Source organism: Cotesia typhae, unplaced genomic scaffold, assembly GCF_013202065.1.
Source record: "Cotesia typhae breed Kobodo isofemale line unplaced genomic scaffold, CoteBio_Ctyphae contig_5, whole genome shotgun sequence".
In the NCBI taxonomy this organism is placed as follows: Eukaryota; Metazoa; Arthropoda; class Insecta; order Hymenoptera; family Braconidae; genus Cotesia; species Cotesia typhae.
The window spans coordinates 10,383,695-10,406,374 of NW_027423757.1; the positions used below are offsets into that span (position 1 = coordinate 10,383,695).

A 22,680-nucleotide genomic window follows, 5' to 3' on the forward strand; every position below is an offset into this window, starting at 1 on the left:
TTTTCTTAGCATACCAGCCAGCGTACTAATATGTCAGCAATACCGATCGATTCTCATCCCAAAGTGTATCGTCAACAGAAGAGATAAAACAATTAATCACGATATTATATACAATGTTCGAGATAATATGTAATACGTTGCTGTAAGTATAAGTATTACGACTTGAGACTCGATGACGTGCGTCTTCAAGTACACCATCTCCATCCTAACCAGTCTTCGTCTCCGGTTATAAGACTCCCGTCCTATCATATCCTATCCCTTTACTTAATATACGTTTTTATACCTATGTATATCTACTGACTTCATCATGTGACGTGATGACATTAAAAGCTGTAATTTATTTATATTGAGTTAAATGTCGATTTAATTATTTTATACGTCAGAAAAGTTTTTACTTTATTTTAAACTAACCCATTTGCCAATCGACAAGTGAATTTTTTATGCAGTTATATTAAGTCGTGACATACTTTTTTTAATTGGTTTGATTTTTTGACAATTTTTGATCAAAAGATTTTTTTTTTTTTTTTTTTTTTTTTTAATGGAAAAATCTGAATTAATAAAGGGAAAGGTATTGATGTTTGTTTATTTTGAATTTAAATTTTGTTTGAAATGAAAGATTAAATGATAATTTATTTATAGAATAAATTTATAACAAAAAGTATTTGTAATTTTTTTTTTAGCTTCAACTTCTACTTGAAATTTAGACTCCAAATTTTTATAAAATTCATTTTTGTTTTTATTTAAAAAATTAATTGTACTTTTGAAAGAATTCAATTTAAAAAAAACATCTTTTAATATTTTTTAACATTGTAAAAATTAATCAGAATACTTTTTAAGAAAAAAAAATTTTTTACCGGTTATTAATAAAAAAAAAAAAAAAATGTGGGTTTATTTAAAACGAATAGACGTTAAGAAAAGCTTTCTCAAATATTGATACTTTTGAGCTAATACAATGCTAATGTACTGTAAACTTAAATAAATTTCAAGGTAAAAGAATAGAAATAGTCTGCTTACTTCTACTTACTTAGCAAGTTGTCGAGAGTTTACCGAGTTTACAAATTGAAATAAAGAATTATTTTGCATTGGCAGTCACGACTTGAGAGAATATTGGAAAAGTTTGTTTTTTCTAGTGGACGAATGTCGGGTTAGCAAGAAAAAAGTTCATCGCACTCTAGTCGCACGTGGTGCAAATTGCGTGGGGAAACTTTGAATGAGTCTTAACTTTTGTTAGACTTGGACTGGATATATATACCATAACATATAAGTAGAATTGGACATGTAAGGCAGAGAAAGCACAATCAAAAGAAGAAAAAAGAATGAGGAAAGAAAACACTGAGGAAGTTTTTTCTGTGATTGGGCAGGTTGATCGATCGGCGGGTTCAGCGACGTCAGCGAACAAGTTTCAAATTTTTCTCAGCTAAGCCACTTTTTTCTTTGTCTCCGCTTCAATTTTAGTGAAATTAGATTGGACAAATTAATTAATTAGATTGTAAGGAGGAAAATCCGCACGCGAAACATTGCAATGGGCTTTAACTCGATTACTGGTATGCCTTTTTTGTCGAGATGAATGTCAAGGATTTCTTTAGAGTGAGTTTATAAAAATACACCGCGATTTATACACAAATAAATGCAATGTTTCTTTGTAATGTGGATTTTTCTCTTGGCACAAATTTTTCTGCAATGCAGTTTATTTCGTGTGAGCAAGTCACACACTGAAAATTAAATACGGATTTTTCGCAGAGAATATACTACGTTGGAGCTTTTGTCTCTGCGAATCGATAAAAAATAAGAGGAAAATTATGTATAGAAAACCTTGTGGGAATATTCAAATGAGGCCAAATAATGAGATCTTTTTTTATAATAACTGTTATCATTATTAAAAAAAAAAAAAAAAAAAAACAATACACCTCTCTGTACGATTTTTTCCGAGCATTGTTGAATTAAGTCGTCATTCATTAAAGTTCATATTTTGTAGAAAAAATATCTAAAAAATCAGATTTCTATTTTAGAGTTTTCTGTAAAATAATTCTTTTGATACGAGCCATTTTATTAAATTTTTTCAAATCGCAATTCCGGCTTAAGTATCAAAATTAATGTTTAGGACTTTTATTTCTATCTTCGATATTTTTCTCACAATTTTAATTCGAAACTTTCAAATCAGAAACTAGTCATCTCCTTCTGTAATTGTTCGTATAAATATGAAACTTGACAGCGAAAGTGTCTATCATTTTGGAAACCTTTAATTCCCTGTAACTAGCGAGAGCTGAGATTTCCTACCTCTAGTCTGAAAAGACATAAATAACAGCAAGAGGATCTCTTTTCAGAGACAAGAAACTCTGTATAGTAACATATAAAACGACAAAGAGAAAGCCGTGTGTGAGAGTTTTGACGTATGACTTGGTCAATTCAATCCTTACGCTATTATATACAAAATAACAACATCAACCACAATAATAACGGACCTCTGATTAAATTAAATCTATCACCGGTACAATAAATACAATAACGATTACAAATGGGCTTAAATACTTAATTGACGTTGAATAAAAGAAATAGTTAAATTAAGCTAAAATCATAATAGTAAAAAAAGTAAATGACTCGTTAAAAGTTCAAGCGGTAGAAATAGAAAAAAAAAAAAAAAAAAAAGTAAAAGTGCGACAAAATATTTCTCACTGGAAAATTTCTCCAATTAAAATACCGACGTGCTGCTTTTGCAAATGAGAGTCTTGACGTTAAAAATAGTTCGTAGACAATTAATAGATAAGAAATAAATATTAATAGACTCGAAATAGAAATAAATGTTCGGAAGAAGAGGACAACTATTTTTATCAATTACAGGACAGTTGCTGTGAGGGCGTCACAGAACAATTTATTATTATGACGTCCTTGTTGGACACATTAATGCCTTCGTCTGCATAATTCATGATTTTGATATATTTGGTGTATGTGTGGGCGACAGACCGGTGATATTAGTGATAGTGATGACGATATTTTTATAAAGCATCACCTACCACCAGATTTAATTTGTCACTTGTGCAAACAACGAAAAACGTCTATTATTACATGGACACTCTACAAGGGTTGAACATTAATCTTCTCGATGACCAATGTGAAGGTTGCGGGGGCGTTAACTGATGGCCAATAAAATAACTGAACATGTGAATGTGAATGTGGAGATATTGGCACACATGAGATCAATGAATAGAGACTAAACAAGTTAAGTTAAGAGGTAAGAGTTATTCTGATATAATATGAAGAAAAGAATAAAAAAATTGAATGGAATATCTATTTTATATCGAACGAGACTTGATGCATTAATCACCGTCTGAATTGAACGAGAGAGCTTGACTTTATTTATACACTTGGCGCCAACCTGATAAATTGGACTCGCTTTACAATTTTTATCTACAGCATTTATATTATTTGCCTTGAGATGATACATTAATCTTTCATTTTTCATCGGCCTGAATCCTTAATAACTCATTACTTTTTTTTTTAATTAATTGGCGCGTAAATTTTTTAATTTTTCCACATCTTTTTATTTTTTTTGTCGTTTAGTTTTAATGATATGAACGTGTAGTAAAAAATAATTACCGATGATAATGTTAATGAGAAAAAACTTCATATTGAAATTAATATTAATGGCTTTTCAAGTGTCGTTGCAAGGAATATCATTGAAAGGTAATTGATTTATGAGTCATAAGAAAGTAATCGGTAAAATATTAGTTGAAAATAAAATACGTTATTTACATTTATGATGCTAAAAGTAAATATCTGACATTAGTTTCTTTTTAAATAAATAACATTTACAGGAAAATCATTTTAAAAATGTTCTCACGTGTTATATTATTTTATTAATGTCTTAAAAAATTACTGACATTATCTTAATTAATTTTAAAGTATTGATTAAAATAAACACCAAAAGTTTTATTTTTAGAATTTTTTTCTATTATGATAAAAATTCAATTCAATGAAAAATTCCATAGATTGATAAAAAAAATTAATTTAATAGAAAAAATTTTGAATTAAAAAATTATTTTTTAGAATTTGATCTTTTTGAGTCAAGCAAAAAATTCTTTAAACTCAAAATTTTTCTTGGTTCAAAATTTTTGTTGTAATATTAATTTTTTTTAATCATAAGTTGTACTAATTTCAATATTATCCCTAAAACAATTAAACAAATGGGATATTTAAAAATAAATCTTTGAAAGCATGAAATTAAAGGTCCAAATAAAACCCTACTTATCTCGATTTCCATTATACGGAAAATAGGAAGCTTATAAATTCGTACGAACTGCATTTCATTTGAGGAAAGTATAGTAAGGTAATAGCCGTTTTGTTCGCTCCGGTGATTGGAAATCGATAATTTGCTTTGTAGTACGCTCACTGTTTGAAATAAAGTAAAAAGTATCGGAATCTAAAATGAGGAAAAAAGGAATCTGCAAAAATCCCATCCATGGGGGATTATTTTTATCGGTTGGTAGAAATATCGTAATAGTAATAGTAATGAATAACGAGTAATGAGTAATGAAGAACCGAGGCATAACTTCATGGGAAGGCTAAGCAAAGTAAAGTTAGATATGTCGTGTCATAACTTAATACCCCGTAGCATATGAAGTATGAGGAAGTACTACTTTATACTAGTTTAGAGACCAGAGATAATTTTTAAATGATGGCTCGAGATGTTTTCCACCAGCAAGGCTGACGTTGCTAAACACAACCTGGCACATTAACGACAAGGATCCTCGAGCATTAAATAAATTGATATCGTGGTTGTTTTAGCCGCGTAATGCTAGTATTAATCTCAATGTTAATTTTATAGAAAATATCTTCATAAATTTATAAACAGCAGCAGGGCTCGTTTTTTTTTTTTTTTTTTTTTGTATTTGCGCGGTTTCAATGCTCAGTTTTGGTCCTCGCGGTTGTGAGTCAAATATAAGGAGTCAGAGGAATGAATAACTGGCGTGCAAACTAGTAATAGTATTTATGTATCGCAAGAATTTCATTACTGGGTCGCGGTGAGATTACTTTGCTTTTAGAGTTAAATAAAGTAGAGGAAGAAGAAATAAAATAAAAAGAGAGGACCGGGACTTGATTATTGCGTCGGCTTATTATCCTTTAAATAATAGTAAGAGAGGAATAGAACAAGTGTATATTCACCGGTTCTTATTTTGTACTTTACCGAGTAGTGAGTAGTGAATAGTGAGTGCTAGTACGAGTATTAAGACCGACTATTTGCGGAATTTAAAATTGTGGACGTTGAGATAATGGAAAACCGGGACTTGATCATTTCACCGAGTGCTCTGTCTCTGTCTTTGGATCTTTCTACTCTTTCTTCATTCTCGGATAATGATTATTGCGTGCTTATTTTACAGCACGGTAGTAGATTACTCTTCGAGAAGTATAATTTACCATTACAACATTCTATAAGCTGAATTTATGGTAAATAAAAATAACAAACCATTAAATTCCATGTTAATCTTAAGACGCGTCGTTATAATTAACATGTGTGGGGAAAAAAATTCTGGTACATGGTGTGAAAATTTTAGCACAACTTACATTAAACTTTTTTGCACGTGCTCGTCCAAGTTTACAAGGTTTACGAGCTCTTAAAAACTCGAAAATTTCAGAGAAATTCCACGGCTGTCCCGTTTCAAAACTCAATAACTGCAAAATTTATAGGCTTGTTTTTTTAAGGTATTACATGGGTAAGAGCAATTGAAAAATTACAGATTCTGTAGTAAGAAGAGGAGCTTTGAATAAAAATCCTAAAAAATTACTATTTGAAATACAATTCTAACAGAATAAAATCTCAAGTATTAATTTTTACATTTTTAAAATTTTTTTTTTGAATTTTCTAATTGTAATTTGTCTAGTTTTTTTTTCGAGGCATTCGTCTTTTATAAATTGTACTATGTAATTATTTAATTGTTTTTTTCTGCGTGTAATACTTTAATTAAACAATTTGATTTATTTTTGTAATTTAAAAAAATTTTTAATTAATTTATTGATAAAATAAAAATTTTTTTTGCTATAAAACAAATTTGAAAAAATTTTCAAAATGTCATTTACTGTATTTAAAAAAAAAGGCAGTCGTCTATAGAGCTCTGAAGTGACATTGACACAAAAATAATGCAAAAAAAACATATCTCACCGGTCATCCTGAGTGACAGTGATGTCAGGCGGGGGTGGAAGGGGAGGGGCGCCGTCGGTGGCATCCAGCTTGCCGGTTTTTTCCACCCTCTCCTTATCAATATCCAACAATGCCCAATATCAATTCACTGACAATTCACTGGCACATCAACACTTTAAAAATTAATAACTTATTTCTGGTAAATTTATTCAAACAGTCACAGAACGTAGAACTTCTGCAATGTCAGTACAAAATGTAATTAAAGTTCCAGACTATTAGAAACTCATATCCTGACCTCAATGTCAAAATAAGAATGAGAATACGGTAAGGATAAAGAATACCAAGTTGCACGTAAAGTAGCAAAACCACTTACTTGTAGCTGGCACAGACTCTCGACAAACTTTCGTCGCAAAGACGTCGTCAGAGACTAGTCAAGTCGACTAACAAACTAAAGTCTTGCAGCGTATAGTAGCGGTGAAAGCGACCAACCGGCTAATATATATGTATACGAGATTGTATTGTAACTATATAACCACACAAAGCAGATAGTACAAGTACATAGAACCCAATTCTCGACAATTATAGTTATGGTTGACTCTATAGTGCAGTACAGTGTAGACAGTACACCGACATAAACATCAACATCAGCTACAACACAATCACCGACCAACAAGTTGATATAACTTATAAACTCACTGTAAATCGCGAGGTTGCTCAAGGTGTTTATCGATAATAATCGTGCGTGTACCTGCTACGAGTAATCACACAGATGTGATCCCGATGACGGAGTATAAATTTCTATAAAAAGTTGTAACTGTTAGAAGTTACATGTTATAACTTATACGCTCGTTTATTCATTAAATTGGCCCAAAAAAAAAAAAAAAAAAAAAAAAAAAAAAACTCAATTAAAATTTTATCAAAATTTGGACTTTTTATTGTTTTCAAAAACTTTTTTTTAGCAATGTTCAAAATAAAAGTTTTACTTTTGGAACTTTTGATTTTTACACTCAATTTTGAATCTTTTGGATGAAATCATTAAAATTTTGAAATTTACGCTTATTTGAAAATCAACCAGTACAATTATTAAAAAAAAAAAAAATTAATTTTTAAATCACAAATCATGAAAACATATATTTACAATCAGAACTTTTGTAAAGCACAAAATTTTGACACTTTAATAAAAAAAATTTTGTTTTGCAAACTTGAGGGATATTTAAAAAAAAAATTTCAATTTTTTTTTTTTTTTTTGAGCCAGTTTGAGAAAATCGTGTAAATGTGTAAGTTTTAAGTTAGTACTTGAGCACAGAGCCTATAATAATATTTAAATAGACAGAGCAAGAACTGAGTGTAGATAGAGAAGTACAGGTCCCTTCTCTTCTCCCACTGCACGGTGTAGTAACCGATTGGCACTAGCACGATTCGCGCACCGAGTTGAGTCGCGAGCGAGCATAGCAGGAGTAGCTGTAGTGGCGGAATGCAGCAGCGAGCCGTTTGTTGGGTGTCGCTCCCAAAGCTCTCTCTCAGCCTCATGCTCGCTTACTATACGGTCTATACTATATAGTACGATCCTTTTCCACCACCTACGGCGTCCTCACCCTTCAGGGTTTCCGTCTCACTCGCAACCTTTATCGTACACTTGACTCCGCTGCTCAGATATTATATGATACACACTCTCTCTCTCTCTCTCTCTCTCTCTCTCTCTCTCTCTCTCTCTCTCTCTCTCTCTCTCTCTCTCTCTCTCTATCTATCTCTGTCGTTCGCGCATTTTATTCACGGGTCACTGGTCCCAATCTTTCGGTATGCAAGTACTACAGCAGCAACAATCTTCCTCGTACGGATAGAGGATAGGAGTAACACAAACAAACATCCATTGCAATACAACTATCAGAACCAGTCCGGAGGATTTATAAAAGAGACAGTAGGTCTCTACTCGCGGTTTTCGCGGGGAAATAAGGGCATGATTGGAAGAAACTTTTGATAGACTCGTTAAGAAAATTTTTTAAATTTTGACTCAAGGACTTGAGATACAGGAAAATTTATGAGGATTTTTTTTTCTATAATCTAATTTTTTATCTCCAATATTTCATCCTTCAAACCAGAAATTCCCTAATAATAAATGAATAAACTCATTGAATAAATATCAAAACCTTGACCATAGATTTCAAGCTAAATAAAGAAACCGGCGAGTCCTTTTGATGTGTAGCTGATCCGTCACGGGACACTAAATTGCCCGATCACCTCATGCGAATCAACTTTATAGCCATCATTCGCAGTACAGCCATATTATACAAAATACAGATAAGACGACGTATATTCTTCTTCCTACCCTTCCTTTCCTCCTTCGCCCTATTTAAACTCCACACTTTATTAACTTTGTCTCAACTAAGCAGAGTCTTACCTTCCTTACCTTACATCAAACATTACATATTACATATTACATGTTACGTATAATCCATTACATTAATACCCATAAACTACAAACTATAACTGAGAAAAGTAAGTCTAATCATCCCCGTCTCTCCCTCAATTTAGTCTTTATCCTCCCACATATGATCCAAGGAAAATATATCTATCCCTCTCACCTTAAAAACCTTTATAATATTACTTCTATCCTATCCTCTATGACTTCCTCTTTCTCACGCTCAATTCCACGACACGGTTCGACTCACCGTGTGAAATACGTCGGTGGCGTTTTACCTCTTTACCAATCAACAACAACAACAACAATACAACATAACAACAGTACCGTCAAATGTACATATGTACGCTTTTATTTAGCATATTACCGTAGGTACAGTTCCGTACAGAAATATTGAAACAACCGCAATTGTGTATACTTAAACTTTCTTTCTCTCTTTCTGTTCATGCCTACCAGCGGATCTTTTATTTATTTTATTCGCGAAAGAATGAAAAAGAAGATACAAAACCGTACTACTATACGCTGTAGACTAAAGCTAAGCCTGTAGCCCAGGAACCGGCTCATGTAGAACTGATGTCGTTGACAAACAAATATGCACACCGGTCTACTACAGTCTACAGTCTAGCAACCAAATCAACCGTTTCTTTCTTTCACTCTTTAAAGCTCCGCTTTTTATCACAAAATCACACACTAGCATACTACACACTACACACATGGTCACATTTTTTAATAAAATAAAACTCAAACAGTATGTGTGCAAAATCCCGCAGCAGTTTTACGTACCCAGCCGCTAGTCTCCACTGCAAAAGCAAATAAAGAGCGAGGAGGAAGAAAGGTAGAGGATTAGATCGAGAAATTTATAAAGCACAGCATCTCCCGCTACTATACGGAGTATGTTTTTTAATTCGCGTCTCCGCACACGGTACATGGAATTTAATCGAGCTCGTGCTATGCCTACCTCATACTCAAACTCATTACACCTACGCCATACATTTTCAGTTAAATACCAGCACATCCTGCGCCAATACCAGGCTCTTTAAAGCCTCGAAAATTCTATAATGCTGTGCCACAACTTTGCTTCAGACGTATGGAGAACTATATGTGGTATGGAGTTTTCGTTGGATATTCATACGGTTTCATTTCAGTCTTTTATTCATCAACGCGGAAATAATTTGGGTGAATATAATAGATGGAAGGGAAGTAAAATGGAGTTCTGCAGAAATTTTCGGTACAAAAAAGCTTTGTTGCTTTTGAAATGTGTTTTTTTTTTTTTTTTTTTTTTTTTTTTTTTTTTAAATTTTTATATGAAATTTGTATGAATTTTAGAGTATTATGAATTGAAACTTTTTTATAAGAAAATATTAATTTAGTTTTGGTTAAAATCATTGCATAAAACTTATTAATGATTACATGTCAAATGATTTAAGTATTAAAATTACTTCATAACAGGTAAATCATAAAAAAATTTTTTCCTTAATTTTTAGTTATTTATAAAATTTAAAATAAATTTTTTTTTTTCTACTAAAATTACTGATAGAATACTTTATGTTATAAAATTATATTCAAATATGATTTATGCATATGAATATTCGTATTCTATTCAAAACACATCCTACTTTGATAGGGAATCATAGCTTCTATTCTAGTTATATTATGCATAGCGTTATTATAATAACAATCTCAAAGCCAGCACCGTCTGTCGTCAGCCAGCCCAAGTTTCATTATACTTCATTATTATTTTTCCTCCACAATAGAGTCGAGTTTGCAGCGAACTTAATACATATAATAGACATATAATATGTATGAATAGTCAAACAAAAAAAAAAAAGAAAAAAAAAACTACGCACTTGTTAATTTAACAACCAACGGACTCCAGGAACAGGAATTCAAATCAACTTGATCTCCCATCCTGTTCCAGTGTTCTACTATTTGCGATAACTAGTGACCCGAGACTCGGATCAATTTAAAAAGTTGCTTGTCGCTCCACACAGCTCACTGTTTTTTTTTTCTTTTTGATCACTCGTTTTTTATTTACCTATCGCTGCTCGTAGATGATGATGGATCACTGCATTGTCATGTTGCACAACAGAGGTAGAGTAAGAACGAAGGGCTACTTTTGAAGGAATGAGCATAGGAACGTTGTGTAACAATATACGGAACAATACGCGTATTTATATTATATTAGTCCGGTTATATTGTTAATTGTATTGGTGCAAAATTTGCGGGGCTTATGTCATGAATTACGAATCGAGGTTGCGGAATTAATAAGGATTTCCTTGATAGGTACTAGGGGAACGAAACCCAGAAATATCACGGCCGTAACCCCGTTAATAATTATAATTATACGTAACACCTTTACAAACGATCTAGCGCTTACGTTTAGATCTGCATTAAGTTAAATATAACTTTTAGATTATAATTAGCCATAAAACCATGTCTATTTAAGGACTATGACGTGCTTTCGTTGGAATAGACAGTTATTGATAATTGAGTGGAAATAGAATGGTTAATTCACCTTGTACGGGGGAGGAACATTGACCCATCGATGAACACCGATCCAGACAGCAAGATGTACCAGCTAGTCGCCAGTTCGCCAGTGCTGAAAATTTGATTTACTTTTGTTAATTTTCTATTACTTTTCGTCTTCACTCCAGAATAACTGTTTAAAATTTCATAAAAATAAATGGAAGCTTCTTTTCCGGCTAAAACTTCCATCTAGTAGCAAATGAATGAATTACAAAAGTTACCAAGCATTTCAACAGTCGGTAGTTAGTATTCTGCTTATTCAAAGTCGGTAGTACAGAGTTATAGTTCGAAACTATCCGTTAGATGGCGGTAGAAATCTGTTTTGCGCTAATGAAAGTTAAAGATGAAGTAGAATTTTATAACTCCGACTGAGAGCTTTTTCATAAAGAAAAAAAAATTAATTATTGATAATTTAATGTACTTCTTGTTTGAAAGAGGATAAAACGTTCAGTTTTGTTAAGAAAATAAATGTATTATTAAATATGACCTAAAAAGATCGTTTCAAGATTAGGTCACTTTTCTGAAATCATCCAATAACAGAAATGACTAATAAAAATAATATCTTAATGGTGTATAATAATATAGAAATAGAAATAAAAGATAATACTTACTAATAGAGAACATGATTGGCGTAATGTCTTTCATATCGGACAATTTTACAAAGTCCTCTGAGAATAGAGTCTCTGCACGGCCTCAAAGCTTCCAGCCCGAGGAGACCATAGTAAATAATCTGAAGATCCTGAAAGAAGAATTGAAGCCAGTGGTTAGCCAACAGAAATAAATGTCAAAAAGTTTGTCATCTATACAGTGCACAGATAGATATTCGCTTATTTATACCTTTCGTTAGTATATATTTAACAGTTGGCATTAAACACGAGTGTCAAGAGACATGCGACCTCGCGTGGTGCATTCTATATACATATATATTTTTGCATTAAAGTACAGTAAGTATAACTATGTAGATGTAATACCGATCGAAAGGCTATATAGCGACTTGTTCCTTTATATTAACAACCGCATACTTCGCATATATATTTTACTAAACAAACTTTTATTTGCATATTTTTCCTTTCCCGGGTAGATAAATCTTCCATCTTCTATTTCTATTACCATTGAACTAATATTGAGAAACTAAAATTGTGTTTATATGTCCACACATTATACTTTTTACAGATCACTAAATCGCGTGCAAGATAAATTGAAATCTGCAACCCAGTCTGCAGTTTTAAATTACAATATTTATTTTATCACCAGTACAGGGTATTTAGATTTTTGCACAACTAATGCACGGAATTTGTCCGGCTGGCAACCAACCAGGTAACATCTTTCAAATTAATGATCGAATATCATCTGATCGCCATGCTCACTCATTATCATCGTATAATTTCGCTATAAAATGTAATTACGTTTTACAATCTTGTTTAAAGTCTTGCGCTAAAATCAAGAGTTTTCCTTTTTTCGATATCAACTTTTTATAAAGATTTAACTCTCTACTTGCCACCCGATAGGAATTATAACAAACTTGCATATCAGGAACGCTCTTATCGAGGTAATAAAACGCGTACGCAAATACAAAGGAGTCAATAGCCCGTGCAATGCAGACTATATTTTATTGTGATTATTATTCAAACGCTCTCTATTAGCAGCATTGAAATTAACAATACTCGTAATTGTATCCTCATTATACTTATTATAAAAAGTACTCACACGAAAAAACAAGTCACGGAAAACACACTGGCGCCTAACAGTCTGCTTCTTCCCCCTCGTGTTATGATTATAGTTATAGCTAACTTATTTTGATTCTTTTTTGGACGAATAAAACAAAACTTTGTGAATAAAAGTGACATGTCCTCAGTAATATTTTGTTATTCATTTTTTGGGTTAATTTACCGAATACAAAGTTGTATCTTTTTTTTTCTGTCCAAAGATATTAAATATTGTGTATGTGTATGTATGGATGGATGGATACGTGTGTTTTTTGAACGAGAGGAACAGGCATACTCGCAAAATGTGGAACAAAACGAGTACCCGGCGACCTTGAAGTTTGAGATTGTATCTCATTAAGTGTGAACGTTAACGTTTTATTCTACAAGCCTGTACCGAGTTTATTTAAGTTGATGCAGCAGCTAAATTGAATTGAAAGGTTGATCCTTGAATGAAGATTATTTACAATATAAAAAAGGCAGCTTCAGCCTATTTTGAATTATACAATAATCGTCACTATTTTCGACGAATTCACGCGGCATGGGTTCTTCTATTTAATTTTTTGTATCTTTGCTTCTATATAATATCAAGTAAAATCTAAATGAGATGAAGAGAGAAAGAGAGTTAAGGCGTTTTGACTCGAAGAAAATAAATGGATAAATATAAATATATAAAAGGCACACGAGTACATCGGGTATTTGTACCGTTACCTATATATATTTTCATCTTGCTTCTCTTGGTCTTCACTCGCATAACACGCATTCCGTAAAGGCTCAAGCAGGTTTATATTCACGGCACTAAGAATCTTTATTACCTGACAATTCAACGTCAGGTGCGTATTTCTGATGTACAACCTCCTTTTCATTGATAATATTTGCGATATTTGCCCTCATCGAATTCAACTTTCTGCTGAATGCAAATAGGAAGGAGGAAATTTAAATATTCTTTGTTATTTATCGTTTGTTTGGTACACACATGACTTCATATCAACAATTTGCAATAATATTTGAATAACTGAAGTCGTTTAGAGTTGAAACATTACGAAATGATGAAATATATTCACTTTTGTTAAAAAAAAAAAAAAAAAAAAAAAATAGACGCTTCAGTATAGCTGTAATTATTTTGAATACTTTCTATCAAGCCTGATAATACTTACGCAATTTATGATTCAACATATTTGACTTTAATGAGCAAGCCTACGTAAATTGTAAATTCTATAAAATTGAAGAGATATTGTGGATGTTTTTAATAAAATATCCTATTCAACTATAAGCCCAAAATTATTGTCCACTTCAGCTATTTAATTTTACGGGGTACGCATTAAAATTATATTTTATAGTCGACGCAATATAAAGTGCGTAGCGATTAATAATTGATGTAATAATTTACGGTACTGATGATATAATAATTTTAATGATAAATACATTACTAAAGATTATCCTTTTGAAGATTAACTACTTTTTATAATTTATTTAACATCGAGGGGTGATTTTTTTTTTTTATTGATTTGAGCTTCATAGTGTATTCACTGTTGTTTCGTTATTTTCAATTTCCATGTTCATACCTTTAAATGTCACTCTATTTCTGGTATCACGACAAAAAGCTGGATTTTAAATAAAAGTTTCGAGAAAATAACGTTTAAAGGTTCTACAGGACTTTCTTTTGAAAAGAAAATCAATTTCGTTAGAAAAAAATTCTGTAATGAGTTAGAATTTTTTGTCGTGGTAAATCTATAAATTATTTGGGATATCTCTGCTCAGCGAGGATAATTGAGTGTCTAAGATACACAGTTACGTGTTACAGCATTTTGTCGTAACGATTCTAATTATTTTCTAAAAGATCAAAGACGTATCTTTAATTTAAAATCAAGAAAAATATATCTCGAGTTTTTCAGTTCTACAATTGAGATTTTTCGATTTAAATAACAAGAGAGTGATTGATAAATTAATTACTTCAGTCATTCAAATTAATCTAGTTAAAAGGAATTTTTTATTTACTTTTATCAGAACGCAATTTCGAAATAAAAATTCATTTAAAATTCTTGACAGAGTCCGTATTGATAAATAAAGCTTATGATTTATTGTACAAAACATTATTCACGGGAATCGAGTATACGGAATTTAAATAAAAAAACTAAAAAGCCTGAAATACCATGAAGAGAATACCATATAGTGAATTTGAGGGTTTTGGCAACCGATATCGGCTTTCATGATTGGCTTCAACGATATATATCTATACATATAATAGCTATCCCAACTCCGTGGCAATTGTTAATTAGTCCGGGGGTTCTGAGTGCAGAATATCGACCACAATATTTATTAGTCCCCCTGCAGGACAATACCAGTCAAACGGACTTGAGAAAAATGCTGAACAAGGGCCAGAGCTCATAACTTTTCCAATATATATTATAATATAAAATATATAAAATAAATTTGTCAATAACTTACTTGCAGTGTCCTTCTGTCTGGATCCCGACAGAGCGCTCGGACAAAATGTGGGTCCAAATAGTCCGTCATACTCTTTCACACACTCACAATGTCACTCTCCAACTTTACAGTCAAAGATAAACTCGGATGATAAAAATATTTCAAACTGGAACCCGGTTCCTTTCATTATTACTCGGACGTCGTCTTCGTCCGATGTACGATCATCAATTACTTCGGATTCGGCGAATAATTAATATCCAAATTCCGTCGCGAACTTTTAGTAACAATTTGATTTCTCATTTCTCAATAAGGAAATTTAACAACGAAAGCAAAATAAAGAAAACAGTACAATGAGAAGAGGAAGAGGTGAGCCCGGCTCATGCACCCGGGTCACGACACTTTCACTCAGACAATTGCCGTTTCAACATTGCATACGATCCAGGTCACTCGTGACGCCTTTCTGTGAATTTTGTTCCAGGAAATTCGATCAGTTGTTGTGCTCGGAACTTTTGAAAATCAAGATCTGGTGACGATACTCCATCAATTGATCACCTTTCCTCTCTCCACGGGAATCTGTAACACCAACACAAAGCTTTTATGTAGATACACGTTTAGTAAAAGTTAGACGTCGATGAGTCATGCACGATTCTTATTTGTTCTTTTTGCGGGCACTCTTACTCATTCACGCATTGGTAATGTTAATTCTCAAACTTAGTATTTTATTTACAACCCTCTAATTTAAATTTCTGCGTCAAAATATATTTTAAAGAGCGGAAACATTAGTTAATTTTTTAATTAAAAAAACATTTTAGTCATTTGCATTAAAATTAGCAGCAAATAAAAAATTGTTAATAGTCGCCATTTGTAAACTAGTTAACTGATTTTAATCGTCTTCAATTTTATCCAAAATAATAACCCCAGAAGCAGTTGTACCAAGTTTCATAAAGATTCCTTCAAAATTACAAACATCATTTTTGAATTAATGATATTCTGTAAAGCTTCTTGACAATTGAAGAAATTGCAAAATTTTTAAAAGAACTAGGAAAGTCACAGCAAGAGGACAAACACAATAGTGAGATTTCTAAATAATTCAACTGAAAATTACCACAAAATGATCTGCAATTAACATAAAAGCGGCATTTAACAGTGAAATCACCATTTTTATAAAGAATAACTTTTTGTATAACGTGTTTGTAAATAAAACACAAACGAGGCTGCTGTTAAGTATCGACCAAACGGAAGGTTAACGGTCTTTTTATCTACAGCTTCCTTCTTATTCTGCGCTCTCATTCGTACCGGTCATACGCCCGAATGATAATCACCAAAGGTAGCCGTCTACACAAACTACCGCACCAAAAATAATTATAATCAAGTGGTTTTGATGCCAGAGCTTTTAAATCTTACTTGAAGAAGAAAACGCTGATAGGATAAGTAGACTCTAGACAGTGAACTTGCAGGCTATTCGAGAATAGACTGCCAAGGGGCGGTAGCTGATAGTTTATAGTTGATAGTAAATGTGGTGAGACCACCACGAATGAAGAGTACAAGAATGGATAAATATAAATGTGTAAGTAAATGAAAATAGGATAAAATAAAATATGTATAATATATACTATCAGACGTGGTTCATCATCCGACCTTGGATGAACTGCGTGACGTCGCCACTTGAATCTACCTTGAGAGGTACGCGCCGAGGTCATACGTACACCCCGGGATATACACGATGACTACTTTCAAGTTGGGTATTACATTATATAGACAAAGACCAAGACAACTACACTTACTCCTTACTGGTTGGCTACCTACTGCACTATCTGCATTCGCATACAAGCACCACACGGTGCATACACGCTTTATTATACGTGTATTAGCTTCTTGGAGAAGAAAGATGCTGAAGAGTCAGCGAGTCGGGCTACCAATACCCAATGTAATGCGAAAACGGAGTCTACCGCGTGAATTATTATAGGATTATTGCTCCTTGCGTTTTATTCACCTCATGTATTCTTGGGTTAAATATTACAGGTCGCTTCTGAACTGCTTCATTGAAGCAATAACCGGCGTCTGATAAATTCCTCTACAGACAGTAGGTTACTTTTATTTAGAATCCGGGTTATTGAAATAAATTTCGAGTCTGGTTTATGCCGTTCTGGGGCAAGAAATTGATAGTTGATTAATTGAGCGAGAGACGGTTTCCTAAACTGGTGTCTTGGTATTTTTGTTGCAATTAATTAATGAGTAACTGTAAGAACCGCGTTTCGATTTTGGGGCATTAAATGTTCTGTGTCGAAAGTCACTAATTAAATCGAAGAGGTTGCTTTGATATTTCGGAATATGGGTCAGTTATGAAACTAGTTTTGGAAGGTTGAAAGGCAAATATTCTAACCCGGCTCACGACACACTTTTTGAATGATGAAAAAAAAATATTTTGAAGGGAAGTTAGAAATTTATTCTAATTTTGTTCAATAATTGCTTTTGTAATTATTCTGAAGAATTTTATAAATTTTCGATCTACTTGAAGTTATTAAATATGATTTTGATATTGAATTAAATATTGATAAGACCAACGATATTGAATCTCGATATTAATATTTAGAGTAGAAATATTTCTAATAAAATTCAGAAAGCAGACAATAAATTTCAAACAGAATAAAGCATCATCAGAGTTCAGGTATTTCGGTCAATTTCCGCAACGTGATGAATATTTTAAAAAGTAGTTTCCACTAGCAAGTAGCTTCGCTGAAAATCAATGAAATTCATCGACAGACTAGAGTTTCAAAAGCAGAAAGCTCTAGCATAAATAATTTATAAACTGTTATGAATTAAAGTAAAAATTAATCAAGCGAAAGGAAATCAATGTAGTGACACGAGATTAATATCCGACAAACTTGAGAATTATCGATTAACGTTAACCCATAAACGTGTCATATGAATTGTGACTGAGATAGGTCAACGACCTGGCTGTGTAATAGCAGCTCTTTACTCTCTTGACTAAAAATTGCAGATTCATATCTCGGTGGAATTCGTCCCGCTAAAAGTCAACATCTCTACTATGATATGATCGTTACGTAGTTCGTAGATCATAGTTCGTGTTAGTGATATGACAAGCATGATATTTTTCGCAGCATCACCAGAGATCATGACGAGAAAATTTATAGCCTGGCCGTTAAAGCTTTTACGCAGCTTTTTTTCAACCCTCACTTTTTGCTTTTCATCCAATAACTCTTCGCTACTTTGCAACACGTCCCAAATCCCGACTCTCGATTCCATCAACCCTTTTTTCCACGCTACCATCCACCATCACATTGTGGCTCTTTCGGGGTTCCGCTGACGCACGGAAATTGCGTCGGATTTTTAGATCGTCCTCGCTTTACTTTGCGGCTTAAGCTTTACAGCTAACAATTTTATTTAAATTGCAAACGTTTAAAGATAGATCAGACTATGTGTCCAGTTAGCGACTGTATAACGCTAAGCTGCACGTGCATCGCTATATTTAGACACTTCATCTTCTATTTAGCTTATGTGTGTACAGCTACTATATGTTTGGAAGATTTAAAAACGTGTCTTTGAGGCCTAAGATAAATAATCACCGAAATTGGGAACGATTCGTTTTCGCGATTACTTATTCAGGCCATTCGGCATACTTTAACTAAATAATCTGTAAATCTTCGGTGAACGACAAACTCAAAAAAAAAAATGTAGTTTTCGGAACACTTTAAAAAATTTCTTTCTATCAATTGATTTTTCTTTTTTATTCTTAAAAGAGTATAAGAAAAAAAATATAAAGACGGTAATCTTTGGATTCAAGTTAGATCAATAATCATAAAAATTTTAATCTTTTTTTTTTTTTTGTCAACCATTTAATTTGAGAACCGTCGCTCGGGAGTTTACAATGGACATAAACTTGCTCAGAAATATTTTCAATCTAAAAGCAATTTCAGATTATTATCGACAGTACAAATTTACCTCGAAATCTAGTAACTAAGATACGATACAACGAGTTTAATGCAGACTGAAAGTCGATGCTCGACTCTCCGGAGAAAATAACTCTCCAGAGAGAGAAATACAACCAATTCATTTGACAAAAACTACGCTAGCTTCAATGATGGTAATTCTTGAGGAAAAACCGTGATAAAAAAATTTAAAGTTACTTCTGAATTTAAATATGAATTTTATTCATATTTTATAATAATCACAGCCATAACATACTCAGAAGTCACAAGTTCACTGAATTGTTAAATTAACTAAATAAATATTGAAATTTGCAACATTTCACTTTCAGTCAAACTTGCGGAACAAATAAAAAATTCTAAAGAATCCAGCGTTTGAATACCTAACTAGCCGACTTCAAAAGAATTATTCAAAAAGTGTTTTAACGATCAGCACTAGTTTATGCAGTGTTCGGCAAGATTCTGCAAAAAAACATTTTGTTGAATTTGTATTTCAAGATTATTAAGATCCAGTTAAAAGTTGCATCCACGCCTATTTACACAACTTCTTTTTGTAGAGAATTAGAGAAGCTGCTGAGTTTGCGTCTCGTTCATAAACTATCTTCATAAGAAGCGCGAGCCATAATGTAAGAATTCTGTTAAAGCTATTCGCAAATACTTTATTGCTTTCCATCAAAATATCTCCATAAAGAAAATTGCAGCATGTAAATGCCAGTTTTTGCTTTTATTCCACGAGTCATCACGGAAAATAACATAAAAGTTGGTAAGTTGACGTAAAAAGAGCGAGCAAATGGGAATGTCAGATTAATAAAAGAAATTTCTAAAATTAGCATGATTCAAAAACCTAGTTTAAAGTTTGCGATTGATAATGTACTTGACGTCTTTACCCGGAGGGGCATAGATTCAAGTCACCGGCTAAAATACACTCTGTATGTAGGGCATTGTACCCACCTCTTATGTACACCTCTTGTAATATGTAGAGCTAATCTTTTCACCACAATAACTCGGAGCTGGCTATCGAAAAAGTTGTCAAGTGAATATAATAGACCCTCGAATACGTACGTCCAAATTTATTAATAACTCGCCTGCGCATTCCACCTAGACATAATAAACCGAATATCTGCTGCTGCTGCTGCTGCTGCTCACGAACTTTTTTATACAATATTGATACAGATATAGACAGTCGAATTTTGACGAATTGCATAAAACATTGCAAAGAAAACAGTGCAAAACTTGAAGTAAAACAAAACAGTTTGGTAATGATTAATAAGCTAAGAACGATCGATATAATGATCCAAGAATAGTTCTGCGATTCCGCAGTCTATTTGCACTAGAAATATACCATTCGTAATGAACGTTAGTTTATTTAACTGTTGGTCGGACTTGCGCGGCCTGGATATCCATTAACCCAACTACTAACTACCTTAATTCAACTGCGTCTATATATTTATACGTTTCAATGTATATCTTTGGTTTGAACAGAACTTAGCCAGCGCAGTATAGACAAAGTACTTGCAAGAGTCAAGTATCTCAAAGGGCGTACTCGAAAAAACTACACGGCGATTATTATCGCTGGCAGTAAAATCAAGGAGCTTTGTTTGCTGGGAATGAAAGGTAAACAAAAAAAAAGTTTTTCACGTTTATTATATTCCTGAAAAATGCTTCTCTTTTTTTCCAAAGCATCACGGAACAGTAGAAAATGGAAAAATAGTGATAAGTCGCGTTTTATTAACATGTCAAAAGATTTAGTTGAAAAACCGGATGGATGATGGTAGATATAGCGTAATAGGGATATTATCCGTAAAAAAAATTTCTGACATGGTCATATATGCCCGTATATAATTTTTTTTAACGAAAGTAGTTTTAAAAATCTCCAACAGATGGCGTCCGATCGCTAAATCTCCTCCTATCAAGAATTAAATTTTAAAATTTCAAAAAAAAAATATGAAAAGTTACTAAATGATTTTCTTTTACTGATTATTTATGGCCAAATTAGAAATTTTTTTACTGACAGTATCAAGTGTGAAATAACGACACTAAATAATCAAATTCAAGATCTAAAAAAACATTTAAAGAGTATCACGGATCAATGGTATCCGAAACATTTATATATACAGATAAAATATGACATTTGACACTATGGTTTACCCTGTCGTGAAGGCTGAGTATCAAAGAGATAAGAAAGGTCGATCGAGGCAGCTACTACACTATGTTATTTCCTCATCTTATTCACACCGTCTTGTAATAGTGATAATAACAATAAGTTTGAATCTATTTATACTCCATCAAAATATATAACTGTTTGGCAAATAATAGAGTAGTTATATTTCTTCGCTAGAATCGCGCCTATGACCCGGTTTTAATTTCGCATTACGCAAAAACGACATTGTTCTTGGATCTACAATAGTAATAGGAGTTTTAGTTTTGACTGGACCATTGTTTTAGCTGTGATGAGGGATTCAGTGACGACACGAGGCATGTCGGTGATGTCTAACGAACCGAGACTTAATATCTGACTACTACTTCTGTCACTTATTCTATATAGTAGCTGTTATGATTGTGGCTGTGTGTTATGTGACTTGCGATTAGATGTGTAATTATTTTCAATGACACTTTGCAATGGCCTGAATCTGCTAAAGAAATTCATCGATGATTAATCTTCGAGCGATATGCAAACATAATTTGATGAATCACGTTGGAAGATAAGTTTTCAATTATCTGCTCTCTGTTCTGCAACGAATGACGGCGTGAAATGATGTTAGTTTTATTTTAATGACGTGAAACTTTGTAGCTTTCGTTAAATTTAACTTTACGGTTGGATATGTAAATTGTGGAAGGGACAGCATGTGGAATTATTAAATTAATTTTTTATTTTAAATGACCTACTGAAACAAACTGAATATTTATAATAATATGCATAGATAAATATGTAATTAGCATTGCAAATAAATGAGAGTATCATATAAAATATGATCATAAACAGTTTAAAACGTTAAACAAAGAGCACACACATATAAAATTACGTACTCAGGAAATGGAAACCCGTTTCTTCCGTGGAGGAGATTCGGTTTACGGTATCCAGCTTTAAGCAATTCACGGCACCGTGATCGCGACTCAGCACGTTGACCACGAAAACTACAACTAAACCATCTTCATCCCTATTATTCGTACATAAGAACAAGATACTACTCCACATTCACATTTATTTTAATATTATTCTTTTGCATTTATCTTTACGTCGTTAGAAATGAAGGAATTAAATGAAACATTCATTCAGAGACTGAGATTTCATATCAGTGTAATGATAATGAGTATCCCTTTAAAAGTTGCACACTCAGTGTAATAGAAATCGACTAGATCAAGTAAACTGAATAGAAGAACCGCAAAGTACTCGAGACCTGATCACGTATAATTAAGCTGAAAAAATATTCGATCGAATGAAGATTAAAGGGTTAGAACAATGTAAAATACGAGATTGTCACGTGGATTTAAATTGAACGTTTTATATTCTGAAGCGTATAAAAT

The 22,680-nt window shown here is 32.6% G+C and overlaps 1 protein-coding gene across 5 annotated transcripts in view; it reads right to left on the minus strand.

The window, feature by feature from the left end:
• Positions 1-22,680, minus strand: part of LOC141531577 (rap guanine nucleotide exchange factor 6) — a 102,771-nt gene that overhangs the window by 65,813 nt on the left and 14,278 nt on the right. For 4 of the 5 annotated variants that reach the window (XM_074249473.1, XM_074249477.1, XM_074249471.1 and 1 more), the window contains exons 2-4: positions 15,230-15,781; positions 11,690-11,817; positions 11,068-11,151 (exon numbers count right to left, since the gene is read on the minus strand). In XM_074249473.1, the coding sequence (XP_074105574.1) occupies positions 11,068-11,151; positions 11,690-11,817; positions 15,230-15,298 (281 nt within the window). In that variant the 5' untranslated portion in view covers positions 15,299-15,781. Of the gene's footprint in view, positions 1-6,154; positions 6,254-11,067; positions 11,152-11,689; positions 11,818-15,229; positions 15,782-22,680 lie in introns of those variants that run through there. The other variant, XM_074249479.1, reaches the window with a different exon arrangement.